The 14,469-nt window shown below is 47.5% G+C and overlaps 1 protein-coding gene across 1 annotated transcript in view; it reads left to right on the top strand.

The window, feature by feature from the left end:
• Nucleotides 1–10,710, top strand: part of LOC137374289 (cytoplasmic tyrosine-protein kinase BMX-like) — a 170,834-nt gene extending 160,124 nt beyond the window's left edge. The window contains exons 17-18 of the mRNA XM_068040099.1: nt 5,374–5,531; nt 7,829–10,710. Coding sequence (XP_067896200.1) covers nt 5,374–5,531; nt 7,829–7,900 — 230 coding nt within the window. The 3' untranslated portion in view covers nt 7,901–10,710. The remainder of the gene's footprint in view (nt 1–5,373; nt 5,532–7,828) is intronic.
• Nucleotides 10,711–14,469: the final 3,759 nt, after the last annotated feature.

Here is a 14,469-nt window from a genome sequence, read left to right as displayed (position 1 = left end):
TAACTGGCCTGTAGTTGCTAGGACTGTCCTTACACCCTTTATTGAATAAGGGGGTCACATTTACAATCCTCTGGCACCTCCCCACTATCTGGGGAAGATTGGAAGATTATGGCAAGCTCTTCCACTATCTCCACTCCCACTTCCTATAGCAACCTGGGATGAAAGCCATCTGGACCAGGTGACTTATCCACTATAAGCATAGCCAGCCTTTCCAGTACATCCTGCCTATCCATTTTCACCCCATCCATTACCTCTACCATCTCCACTTCCACCAACATTTTGTCATCGTCCTCTTCCTTAGTAAACACCGATATAATGTACTCACTAAGTAATCTGGCCTTCCCTGCGCCTCTAAGCATATGTCATTTTCTTTGTTTCTAATAAACCTCACCCAGCCTCTAAATATCCGCATACTCTTGTGTCATGAGATGGTTTCTGTCTCCCAGTGTACGTTCGCAGGAGCAGTTCCTTTCGTCCCAGAGTTGTGCTTTCAGCAAATCATTCATGTTAACTGTCCTGCTGAAATCTCTTACATTCATTGCACAAATACTAATGCAATAAAGAGTGGTTGAGTGCCAGTAAAAGTACAAAATAAAACTGAAAATAAGGCTCCTGCAAACCCCTTTAATGTGACAGTCAGACAAATTTACTTGCACTGGTAAAGGCATCAACAAAGTAAATTATGTCTTTGTTTCAATGCGGTGATACAGTGACTGAGACCCTAATCTGCAAGAGTTCAGATTATTGCCTACATATACAAGTTACCCTGGCATTCCAGGATGATTGTGAAAAAGTCGCAGGGAAGAAAAATTGGTGCTACAATGTAAAATATGTGTCATTGTAAAACATGTGGGACACAAACATTATCGGAGTTAAATTGGGCTGAGTAGTGGCTGTTTTAACTCCTTAAACACTGAATAGAAATTGGAGTCTGGAATCTCAAAGAACGAAGAACAGTACAGCACAGGAACCGGCCATTCGGCCCTCCAAGCCTGCACCGATCTTGATGCCTGCCTAACTTAGAACCTTCTGCACTTCCGGGGACCGTATCCCTCTATTCCCATCCTATTCATGTATTTGTCAAGGTGTCTCGAAAACATCTCTATCATACCTGCTTCCACCACCTGCCCCGCAGCAAGGTCCAGGCACCCACCACCCTCTGTGTAAAATACTTGCCTCGCACATCCCCTCTAAACTTTGTCCCTCTCACCTTAAACCTATGTCCCCTAGTAACTGACTCTTCCACCCTGGGAAAAAGCTTCTGACTATCCACTCTGTCCATGCCACTCATAACTTTGTAAACCTCTATCATGTTGCCCCTCCACCTCCGTCGTTCCAGTGAAAACAATCCGAGTTTATCCAACCTCTCCTCATAGCTAATGCCCTCCAGACCAGGCAACATCCTGGTAAACCTCCTCTGTACCCTCTCCAAAGCCTCCACGTCCTTCTGGTAGTGTGGCGATCAGAATTGCACACAATGTTCTAAGTGTGGCCTAACTAAGGTTCTGTACAGCTGCAGCATAACTTGCCAATTTTTATACTCTATGCCCCGACCGATGAAGGCAAGCATGCCGTATGCCGCCTTGACTATCTTATCCACCTGCGTTGCCACTTTCAGTGACCTGTGGACCTGTACGCCCAGATCTCTCTGCCTGTCAATACTCCTAAGGGTTCTGCCATTTACTGTATACTTCCCACCTTTTTTTTCATTCATTCATGGGATGTGGGCGTCGCTGGCCAGGCCAGCATTTATTGCCCATCCCTAATTGCCCTTGAGAAGGTGGTGGTGAGCTGCCTTCTTGAACCGCTGCAGTCCGTTTGGGGTAGATACACCCACAGTGCTGTTAGGAAGGGAGTTCCAGGATTTTGACCCAGTGACAGTGAAGGAACGGCGATATAGTTCCAAGTCAGGATGATGTGTGACTTGGAGAGGAACTTGCAGGTGGCGGTGTTCCCATGTATTTGCTGCCCTTGTCCTTCTAGTTGGTAGAGGTCGCAGGTTTGGATGGTGCTGTCTAAGGAGCCTTGGTGCATTGCTGCAGTGCATCTTGTAGATGGTACATACTGCTGCCACTGTGCGTCGGTGGTGGAGGGAGTGAATGGTTGTAGATGGGGTGCCAATCAAGCGGGCTGCTTTGTCCTGGATGGTGTCGAGCGTCTTGAGTGTTGTTGGAGCTGCACCCATCCAGGGGTGGAGAGTATTCCATCACACTCCTGACTTGTGCCTTGTAGATGGTGGACAAGCTTTGGGAGGTCAGGAGGTGAGTTACTCGCCTCAGGATTCCTAGCCTCTGACCTGCTCTTGTAGCCACGGTATTTATACGGCTAATCCAGTTCAGTTTCTGGTCAATGGTAGCCCCTAGGATGTTGATAGTGGGAGATTCAGCGATGGTAATGCTGTTGAATGTCAAGGGGAGATGGTTAGATTCTCTCTTGTTGAGATGGTCATTGCCTGGCACTTGTGTGGCGCAAATGTTACTTGCCACTTAGAAGCCCAAGGCTGGATATTGTCCAGGTCTTGCTGCATTTCTACACGGACTGCTTCAGTATCTGAGGAGTCACGAATGGTGCTGAACATTGTGCAATCATCAGCGAACATCCCCACTTCTGACCTTATGATTGAAGGAAGGTCATTGATGAAGCAGCTGAAGATGGTTGGGCCCAGGACACTACCCTGAGGAACTCCTGCAGTGATGTCCTGGAGCTCAGATGATTGACCTCCAACAACCACAACCATCTTCCTTTGCGCTAGGTATGACTCCAGCCAGCGGAGGGTTTTCCCCCTGATTCCCATTGACCTCAGTTTTGCTAGGGCTCCTTGATGCCATACTCGGTCAAATGCTGCCTTGATGTCAAGGGCAGTCACTCTCACCTCACCTCTTGAGTTCAGCTCTTTTGTCCATGTTTGAACCAAGGCTGTAATGAGGTCAGGAGCTGAGTGGCCCTGGCGGAACCTAATCTGAGCGTCACTGAGCAGGTTATTGCTAAGCAAGTGCCGCTTGATGGCACTGTTGATGACACCTTCCATCACTTTACTGATGATTGAGAGCAGACTGATGGGGCGGTAATTGGTCGGGTTTGTCTTGTCCTGCTTTTTGTGTACAGGACATACCTGGCAATTTTCCACATTGCAGGGTAGATGCCAGTGTTGTAGCTGTACTGGAACAGCTTGGCTAGGGGCGCGGCAAGTTCTGGAGCACAGGTCTTCAGTACGATTGCTGGAATATTGTCAGGGCCCAACGGTTTTGCAGTATCCAGTGCCTGCAGTCGTTTCTTGATATCACGCAAAGTGAATTGAATTGGCTGAAGTCTGGCATCTGTGATGCTGGGGACTTCAGGAGGAGGCCGACATGGATCATCAACTCGGCACTTCTGGCTGAAGATTGTTGCAAATGCTTCAGCCTTATCTTTCATACTGATGTGCTGGGCTCCCCATCATTGAGGATGGGGATATTTGTGGAGCCACCTCCTCCAGTTAGTTGTTTAATTGTTCACCACCATTCACGGCTGGATGTGGCAGGACTGCAGAGCTTCGATCTGATCCGTTGGTTATGGGATCGCTTGGCTCTGTCTATCGCATGCTGCTTACGCAGTTTGGCACGCAGATAGTCCTGTGTTGTAGCTTCACCAGGTTGACACCTCATTTTGAGGTATGCCTGGTGCTGCTCCTGGCATGCCCTCCTACACTCTTCATTGAACTAGGGTTGGTCTCCTGGCTTGATGTTAATGGTAGAGTGGGGGGTATGACGGGCCATGAGGTTACAGATTGTGGTTGAGTACAATTCTGCTGCTGCTGATGGCCCACAGCCCCTCATGGGTGCCCAGTTGTGCATTGCTAGATCTGTTCGAAATCTATCACATTTAGCACGGTGATAGTGCCACACAACACGATGGACAGTATCCTCAATGTGAAGGCGGGACTTCGTCTCCACAAGGACTGTGCGGTGGTCACTCCTACCAATACTGTCATGGACAGAAGCATCTGCAGCAGGCAGATTGGTGAGGACGAGGTCAAGTATGTTTTTCCCTCGTGTTGGTTCCCCCACTACCTGCCGCAGACCCAGTCTAGCAGCTTTGTCCTTTGGGACTCGGCCAGCTCGGTCAGTAGTGGTGCTACCGAGCAACTCTTGGTGATGGAGATTCAAGTCCCCCACCCAGAGTACATTTTGTGCCCTTGCCACCCTCAGTGCTTCCTCCAAGTGCTGTTCAACATGGAGGAGTACTGAGTCATCAGCTGAGGGAGGGCGGTAGGTGGTAATCAGTAGGAGGTTACCTTGCCCATGTTTGACCTGATGCCATGAGACTTCATGGGGTCCGGAGTCGATGTTGAGGGCTCCCAGGGCATCTTCCTCCCTACTGTATACCACTGTCCCACCACCTCTGGTGGGTCTGCCCTGCCGGTGGGACAGGACATACCCGGGGATGGTGATGGCGATGTCTGGGACATTGTTTGTAAGGTATGATTCCGAGAGTATGACTATGTCAGGCTGTTGCTTGACTAGTCTGTGGGACAGCTCTCCCAACTTTGACACAAGCTCCCAGATGTTAGTAAGGAGGACTTTGCAGGGTCGACAGGGCTGGGTTTGCCGTTGTCGTTTCCGGTGCCTAGTCGACCTGCATTAGATCTTCCAAAATGCATTAACTCACATTTGTCCAGATTAAACTCCATCTGCCATTTCTCTGCCCAAGTCTCCAACCAATCTCTATCCTGCTGTATCCTCTGACAATCCTCATCACTATCCACATCTCCACCAACCTTTGTGTCGTCCATAAACTTACTAATCAGACCAGCTATATTTTCCTCCAAATTATTTATATATACTACAAACAGCAAAGGTCCCAGCACTGATCCCTGCGGAACACCACTAGTCACAGCCCTCCATTCAGAAAAGCACCCTTCCACTGCTACCCTCTGTCTTCTATGACTGAGCCAGTTCTGTATCCATGTTGCCAGCTCACCTCTGATCCCGTGTGACATCACCTTTTGTACCAGTCTGCCATGAGTCTCCTTGGGATTCTTCGAGTTTTAGTCTGAACTATGGTAGAAGATTGATGAAATTCCTGGTGAAACATCATAAATAGTCATTTCCACCAGTTATCCCACAAGAGTCCCTCAGAGAATGGAAGAATCGCCACAGAGATACCAGGGGAGAAGTTTAACCACAGAATGAAACCATTCGGCCCATTGTGTCTATGCCAGCTCTTTGCTAGGGGAGTCACATTTCATACAGATAATTGGCTCATGAACAAATAGTAAACGTTGTATTGATTGGCCAAACCTCTGTGGATCTGCACACCACCAAGACAATGATCTAACGGCCGCTCGTTACCCATGTGCTTGACATTCAGATCATCTTATGTTCATTTGTATAGGAGTCCTGATGTGGGAGGTCTTTACTTTGGGAAAAATGCCTTATGAAAGGTTTAACAGCACGGAGCTTGTTCAGAAGATCTTGTCAGGATACAGGCTGTACAGACCACAGATGGCATCTGAGGAAAGCTATCACATTATGTCCAGCTGCTGGCATGAGGTAAGTGGAACATCTGGTTAAGCCAACCAATAGGCAAAAGATACAGGAATAAATGGTGCTTTCATTAGACTGAAGAACTCATGTACCAAAAATTAAAATGGAGAAGTTAATAAGGAGGGAGTCAGGCATATTGTTGTCACGGGGATTGATCCCCGGACTGTACTGGTCTAAACTGACCACAATCAGGATGGCAGAGGGGCTGCTCTAGTGGGTTACAATGTACCTGAGCTCCTGCTCTTAAATACCCCTACGTTGGAGCATTGCTGCAATGTGGACATTAGGTGAAGGCATGATTAAGTTTTGCTGTGATGGCTACTCACTTGGCCTCCAGTCTGTGAGAACGGAGACGGGCCTCCAGTCTGTGAGAACGGAGCCGGGCCTCCAGTCTGTGAGAACGGAGACGGGCCTCCAGTCTGTGAGAACGGAGACGGGCCTCCAGTCTGTGAGAACGGAGACGGGCCTCCAGTCTGTGAGAACGGAGCTGGGCCTCCAGTCTGTGAGAACGGAGCCGGGCCTCCAGTCTGTGAGAACGGAGACGGGCCTCCAGTCTGTGAGAACGGAGCCGGGCCTCCAGTCTGTGAGAACGGAGACGGGCCTCCAGTCTGTGAGAACGGAGCCGGGCCTCCCGTCTGTGAGAACAGAGATGGGCCTCCCGTCTGCGAGAACGGAGACGGGCCTCCAGTCTGTGAGAACGGAGACGGGCCTCCAGTCTGTGAGAACGGAGACAGGCCTCCCGTCTGCGAGAACGGAGACGGGCCTCCAGTCTGTGAGAACGGAGACGGGCCTCCAGTGTGTGAGAACGGAGACAGGCCTCCAGTCTGTGAGAACGGAGACAGGCCTCCCGTCTGCGAGAACGGAGACGGGCCTCCCGTCTGTGAGAACGGAGACAGGCCTCCAGTCTGTGAGGACGGAGATGGGCCTCCAGTCTGTGAGGACGGAGACGGGCCTCCCGTCTGTGAGAACGGAGACGGGCCTCCCGTCTGTGAGAACGGAGACGGGCCTCCCGTCTGTGAGAACGGAGCCGGGCCTCCCGTCTGTGAGGACGGAGACGGGCCTCCCGTCTGTGAGAACGGAGCCGGGCCTCCAGTCTGTGAGGACGGAGACGGGCCTCCAGTCTGTGAGAACAGAGATGGGCCTCCCGTCTGCGAGAACGGAGACGGGCCTCCAGTCTGTGAGAACGGAGCCGGGCCTCCAGTCTGTGAGAACGGAGCCGGGCCTCCCGTCTGTGAGAACGGAGACGGGCCTCCAGTCTGTGAGAACAGAGATGGGCCTCCCGTCTGCGAGAACGGAGACGGGCCTCCAGTCTGTGAGAACGGAGACGGGCCTCCCGTCTGTGAGAACGGAGACAGGCCTCCAGTGTGTGAGGACGGAGATGGGCCTCCAGTCTGTGAGAACGGAGACGGGCCTCCCGTCTGTGAGAACGGAGACGGGCCTCCAGTCTGTGAGGACGGAGACGGGCCTCCCGTCTGTGAGAACGGAGACGGGCCTCCCGTCTGTGAGGACGGAGACGGGCCTCCAGTCTGTGAGGACGGAGACGGGCCTCCCGTCTGTGAGGACGGAGACGGGCCTCCAGTCTGTGAGGACGGAGACGGGCCTCCAGTCTGTGAGGACGGAGACGGGCCTCCAGTCTGTGAGGACGGAGACGGGCCTCCAGTGTGTGGGAATGGAGATAGGGCTCCTGAAAGAATGACTTGCATTTATATAGCACCACCTCAGGATGCCCTAACTGACATTACATCCAATGAAGTACTCTGAAATATAGCCGCTGTTGTAATATTTAAGACACAGCAGCCAATTTTCATACAGCCCACTCCCACAGTCAGCAATGTAATATGACCAGATAATCTGTTTTATTGATGTAGGTTGACTTATAATCATTGGTTTGGTCACTGGGCTAACGTTTCTTCAAAATAATGCCATGGGATATTTTCCATCCACCTGAGAGAGTTTAATGTCTCATCTGCAAGACGGCACCTCCGACAGTGCAGTGCACTGGAGTTGCAGCCTTGATTTTTGTGCTGAAGTCTCATGAGTGGGACTGACAGAGATGAAGCTGGTTCTATTTGACAGCAACATCTGCAAAGGTAAAATTTGCAACAGGTTTTTGGGAGTGCTCCCATTCTACTTGGGTCTGTGTGAGGACAGTAGCTTCCAAGCAGTACTGTTCTTGCTGAGGTGAGATGGAAAATTACATTCGTTAAACACAACACCTCCACTTGGTGAATGTTGCCTGTGTTTTTGATGGTTGTAAACCTTATCTTTCATCATCAGATTTTCTTCTTTTTTGTTTTGTCCAGCAACCAGAAGATCGGCCCACTTTTAAGCAGCTGTTATTTAACATCCAGCCTCTCCGAGAAGATGACAAATAATGAATAGGGTGGTTGTGCCCTTTGGATGTTCCCCTTTCTCATGACTTTCTGTAATAGCTTCTTGTAATACATTATTCAGGACAAACTTGTTCCCTTGTATCACGTTGCTTCATAAATAGTTTCTATTCCTGTCTCTTCTTTTGGATCTAAAAATAATTTTAACTTTGTCAAAGTTATGGAAAATATGAGCACTCAAATGCTCTTCGTGGTCTTTAGAACGTATGCTTGCAAATCTGGCCCATTATACGGTGCTGAATAAAACGTCACAGCTGATGGGGAAATGTTAACAACTTGTATTCTGACAATGAATGTGGAACAGTAAGGTTACACCTAATTAGCACTGGTGTTTCTGGTATTTACTAGGTCTGATAGCAATGGAAACTAGATGGAACAGTGGGTTGGACATTTTTTTTATTTCCACCCAGGCTGATGGGATGAAGGTCACCACTATCCTTGACTGTGAGAGTCCTGAGTGAAATGAACATGGGGAAGTATCAAACCAGTTTCTAGTGGGAGTGAAGTAACTGTCCAAAACTGCAATCTCACTCAGAGAGGCCACAGAATGGCTGGCATGGGAAATGAATAAAAAATGCCACACTGGAGCAGTCTTCTTGGGATTGAGGTCGAGTAGAGGGCACTTTACTCCATATCTAAATGTACTATACCTGACCTTAATGCTAATACTGGGTGCCAAAAATCAGAAGTGTTCCTTTCACCAGCACTAACCTCCTTCACCATGATGAGCATGTTATTCACCATAGGAACATAGGAACAGGAGGATGTTATTTAACCCATTCGAGCTTGTTCCCCCATTCAATGAGATCTTGGATGATCTGCAATCTAACTCCATATTGCTGCCTTTGCCCCCTATCCCTTAATGACTTTGGACAATGAAAATCTATGAATCTCAGATTTAACTTTTACTGTTGATCAAGCATCAATTGCCATTTACAGAAGAGTTTGTGTGTAGAAGTATTTCCTAATTTCACTCCTGAATGGTCTGGCTCTAATTTGTAGACTTTAAACCGTAGCCCTAGACTCCCCAATCAGCAAAAATAAACCTACCCTATCTGTTCCCCCTAATATCTTCAATGCTTCAATCAAATCACCCCTTTAACCTTCTAAATTCCAAGGACTATAAAACACAACCCTAGTTTGTGTAATAAAAGCAAAATACTGCAGACGCTAGTTTGTGTAACCTCTCCTCGTAATTTAAACCTTTGTGTCCAGGTATCATTCTAATAAATCTAAGCTGAACTCCCTCCAAGGCCAATATATCTGTTCTAAGGTGTGGTGCTCAGAACTGCTCACGAACTTCCCTTGTGGTCTAAGCAGGGTTTTGTGGAGTGGAAGCCTGACTTCTATCCCTTTGTATTCTAGTCCTCTAGATATAAAGGTCAGCCTTTCCATTAGCCGTTCTGATTATTCTCTGTACCTGTTCATGACTGTTTGATGATCTGTGTACCTGATCCTTCAAGTATCTTTGGACTTCCACTGTTCAAGCATTTCACCATTTAGAAAGTACTCTGTTCTATCCTTTTTAGGTCACAAGTGAATGATCTCACATTTGCCTAGATTGAAATCTATTTGCCACAGATTTTTCTGTTCAATTAATCTATTTTTTTTTTGTAATTTCATGCTTCCAACTACACTGCTTGCAATGCCACCTATCTTTGTGTCTTCAGCAAATGTGGATATGGGGGTTTCAATTTTATCATGTATGTCATTAATAAATACGGTGAATAGTTGAGACCCCAACACAGATTCTTGCTGGACAACACTATTCACATGTTGCCAATTAGAATACCTGCCCATTGCCCATACTCACTGTCCCCTGCCACTCAGCCAATTTCCTAACCAGGTCAATAATATACCGCCAATTCCATCAGCTTCAACTTCAGCCAAAAGTCTGTTATGAGAGACTTTGTAAAAGGCCTCTGGAAATCCAAGTAAGTAACACCCCTTACCTTGGGGAGCACACTTATTTTGTTTTCCAAATTTCTACCAGCATTTGGGAAATTCTACTGCTGCTGTATTGCATCAGATGCTTGTTTTTATTTGTGTATCTAAAAGTGCCCCTTCATAATATAACAGGAATTTTGCTGCTCTAATGAGGAGTGTACTATGACTGTAGCATTCTCACTTTGTCACTATTGTTAATGGAGAATTTTCAGCTGTAAACTCCTGTCATTTAGACTGCGAAGATTTTTATTACTAAGCATGGTACAGCGCTCCTAAATTACTGACGTTTACTCGGGGTTCTCCCAAATAATTAAGCTGTTATTTTGAATGGATGGTAAATCACAACTTTTCTCACTGATGTTACCTTTGAGTGGCAGCTTACAGCATAAGGCTGAGGTCTGAAAGCACATTCAGAGACTGCATTTGAATCCAGCACCACAGCATCAGAAATGTACTGTCTCAATGCTGTCTGTGCACCTGACTGCTTCTGACTTTGAAATGACTTCAATGGCCTTATTTCTATCTGGAGCTGGTGGTGGTTGTGGTTATTATGGTTTGTAAATCATGCAGTTTTGCACAGCTACTGTGGTTTATACAAAGCTTGTGATGTCAGGTGATTGAGTTCTTCTGCTTTCGCTGTTTTCCAGTCTTTCAGCACATCAGGAAATCTCAAGGCTTCTCCGATTGTGCAAAACACCCCCTCAACTAGCAATGTTGAATTGTATGGACATGCTTCTGTTATTCCCATTACATGGTGTATTTGTCAAATACTGCATATTTTATTCAATCTGATTGTTTCAGTCGATGAAGTACTGTGCTCCTGTTAAAAATGATTTACTTAATCAATTGTACCCACTGTGGTTTTTTTGTCATTTTTTGTGTCATTATTAATGCAACAGAAAAGCAATGAAAACATTTTCAATGTGCACAGAAAAGAAATTGCAGAATGTATTTTAACTTTACACCGCCTTATCCCTCATCTCCTACAAGCCATAGGACCAGCAGCCCTCCAGAGCCTCTCACTGGTAACCATCCATTATTTGGAACCTGGACAGTAACAATCTTTGTGATGGAGTTTCAGTCGGGAGGTACTGTCACCCACACCTCTGTTCAAGCTCAGCCCTATCCCCAACTCATCTTCCCGGGTTAGCACTCACTCGAGATGTACAACAGGCTCCCGGTTTACAAACACCAACTGAACATGGAACTCCTGCAGCACCAGACGTGGTGGCAATGGGCCTTAAAGGGAGAGGTTTTAGCCAGGAATGCAGAGTCCCTCCCTCCAAATGTCATTGAACTATTCAACCATGGGGGCACCACAGCTGACCACAATGCTGTCTTTACCTTATATTTGGCCATCTAACAGGGTTTTTTTATCTGTCGCTCAAACGCTGCTCCAAGTGACAATGGCTCAGTGACTGGGAACGAATGTCGGGATGTTGGTAGGTTTAGGACCTGACCACAAGATGTATTAAGCACAAATCCATCTTAGTACTGCTCAGCTTCAACATTTGGGAGCACCCTGTTATAAATATAATTACAAAATGGATGCTGCTTTATGTGTTAGTGAAGCTGGGGCTCCTCATCTTTGTGCTTCCTGTTTGTATTGTTCATCATAAATCCCCAATCAATCCAACAATTGGAACCAAGTTACGTTCTTCAAGCAGTCATATTTCACATAAAATAAACAGGAAGGCAGATTCACAGTTCTATTCACAACTGAGTAACTATTAGAGGACGCTGCATTAGCAATTACCCGTTTTTCAAGGAACTCAGATAAATAATTAACAAAATAAAAAGCTGACCGATGTAGCTTCTCGATAGGTCACATTGAAGCTGCTCTAGGAATCTTGCTGAAGCAGCTGTCTGAAAGCTAAATCTGCACAATGCTGTGGTTACTATGTACAGCCTGGTCACTGAGACATAAAGGGACCAGTCAAGCCTTTGACATAATGTAGAGGTAACAACAGGATTGATCCCAAGTGTTTCCACTTGTGGCGGGGGGGAGATCAAAACAAGGGGCCATAAATATAAGATAGTCACTAATAAATCCAATAGGGAATTCAGCCAAAACCTCTTTATGCAAAGAATGTCGAACTTGCTACTGCAGGGAGAGATTGAGGTGAATAATACAGATGCATTTAGGGAGAATCTGGATAAACATGAGGGAGAAAGAAATAGAAAGATGTGCTGACAGGGTTAGATCAAAAGGGGTAGGAGGAGGCCTGTGTGTAGTTGCAACAGCTGGGCTGAATGGCCTATTTCTCGGCTGTAAATACTGTCTCATTCATATAGTTACCGCCCTGCATGCATCCTCTACTGCAGTGAGAATGAACTTCACTCGAGGGAAAAGTCCTGTATAAACGACAATCAACAGGAAGTTGCATCTATATAGTACACGACATGTGCAGAAGGACATTTTGGAGCACTTTTGAGTAAGGGAAAGGAGATAGGGTGAACCAGAAGTATGGAGAAAGGGGAGAGAATGGAGAAGCTAGATCAGGGAATAAAAGGCAGGATCAAGAAGAAAGGTTTTTGAAAGCAGGGTGGGGTGGGAAGATGGAAGGACAGCCAACTCAAATTGGAATGAAGGAAGTGAGGAGAAACCCAGGACTGAATTTTTGGGCGCCACCCCCACTCCCCACCAAAGACAGGAACGGAGGCGTGGAGGCCCTGAAAATACTAGCAATGGGTGGCAGGTCAGTCTCCAAGTCTCAAAGTTCTGATCCTGGCTCCAGCAATAATCACCAGGGCGGGGGAAGGGCAGGACAGCAATCCTGCTCTCCTCCCAATTGAGGGCAGTTAAACTAGTTAAAAAGCTCATTTAGAACTTGTTGAAGGGGGAAGGTGGAATATTTAAAGGGATGAATAGGTTTTCAAAGCTGACGCCAGTTTCTAAACAGCTGAGGGGAGGCAGCTACACAGTGGGGTGCCAGTCAAGGCTGCCCCAGGGCATCACCCCAGTCCCATAAGAGGGTCAGCAGGGCAAAGGGGGACTCGGCACTTGATAAGGAGGTGTCCTTGGTGCTGTGCAGGTGGCAGGGACAGTGGGCACAGGCATTGAATGGGGTTGACACCCTCTGGCATCATGGGACAAAAAAGCAGGGGGCAAGGCTGCCAGTTACAATAGGACATCAACCTGTCTAAAAGCAAGCTGCAGTTGGCATTGGGGGCATGACTGTCAGACTTTAGGCCCGATGGCAATGAGTGGCAACAACCTCTGCAGGAACATATAACTGGTCTGTGACCACAACAAGAGCTACCTCCATCTGTGCACTCATTTTTCTGGCAGCTGCCATGACTCCTTCATCCTCCATCAGTCCAGGCTGCCTTGGATCTTCACTCCAACCTCCAAAGTGCGTGGATGATTCCTAGCGAACAAGGGATATCCTTTGAAGAGATGGCTACTGACCCCTCTACGGGAGCCCCAGACAGAAGCAATACAAGCAATGTAACCTGCTCATTAGGACCACTATTGAGCAGGCCATCGGGCTTCTGAATATGTGATTCCAGTGCATGGACCGGTTGGGTGGTACCCTCCAATACCCTCCTGCAAGAGTCATGTTCATTGTGGTGGTCTGCAGTGGTCTCCATAACATGGCCCTCCAGAGAGGTGTGGACCTTGAGGACAGTGAGACCTGGAAGGAGACAGCTCATCGGGGGAGGAGCAAGAGCAGGAGGTGAAAGAGGGAGAGGAAGAACAGGCGAAGGAAGATGACGCTGAACAGAGAGGTGGCCCTGCTGCACAATGAGGTGGCCTCCTCCTGCCACCCCCTGTGAAGAGGACCTCACTCCTTTCCCTGATGGCCTCCAGTGTTAGATCCAGGTTGGCATCGATGAAGCGAGGGTCTGCCCTGCCCTGGCTGCCAGGCCTGTGGCTCCCCTGTGAGATTTCGCCTCCCTCTGGTGCTGTGGAAGACGTTCTGACCCAAAAACAGACTCAACTCCTGTTTCCCACCTCTGTGGTGAAAGTTCAGCCTCCAGTGTCAGAACAGGAGAGAGTGCACACACACAGATAACTACATAGAATTACACATATAATGTATAGTCCAGGAATAGGTCATTTAGCCCAATAGGTTTATGCCAGTGTTTATAAACTTAACAAGCCTCCTCCCATCCCTCTTCATTTAACCTATCAATATATCCTTCTTTTCCTTTCCCCTTCATGTGTTTATTAGAATTAGAATTAGAACATTAGAATTAGAACATTACAGCGCAGTACAGGCCCTTCGGCCCTCGATGTTGCGCCGACCTGTGAAACCATCTGACCTACACTATTCCATTTTCATCCATATGTCTATCCAATGACCATTTAAATGCCCTTAAAGTTGGCGAGTCTACTACTGTTGCAGGCAGGGCGTTCCACGCCCCCACTACTCTCTGAGTAAAGAAACTACCTCTAACATCTGTCCTATATCTATCACCCCTCAACTTAAAGCTATGTCCCCTCGTGTTTGCCATCACCATCCGAGGAAAAAGATTCTCACTATCCACCCTATCTAACCCTCTGATTATCTTATATGTCTCTATTAAGTCACCTCTCCTCCTCCTTCTCTCCAACGAAAACAACCTCAAGTCCCTCAGCCTTTCCTCGTAAGACCTTCCCT

The sequence above is a fragment of the Heterodontus francisci genome, chromosome 10 (genome assembly GCF_036365525.1).
Source record: "Heterodontus francisci isolate sHetFra1 chromosome 10, sHetFra1.hap1, whole genome shotgun sequence".
Lineage (NCBI taxonomy): Eukaryota > Metazoa > Chordata > Chondrichthyes > Heterodontiformes > Heterodontidae > Heterodontus > Heterodontus francisci.
This window is presented reverse-complemented; position numbering and strand designations above follow the sequence as displayed.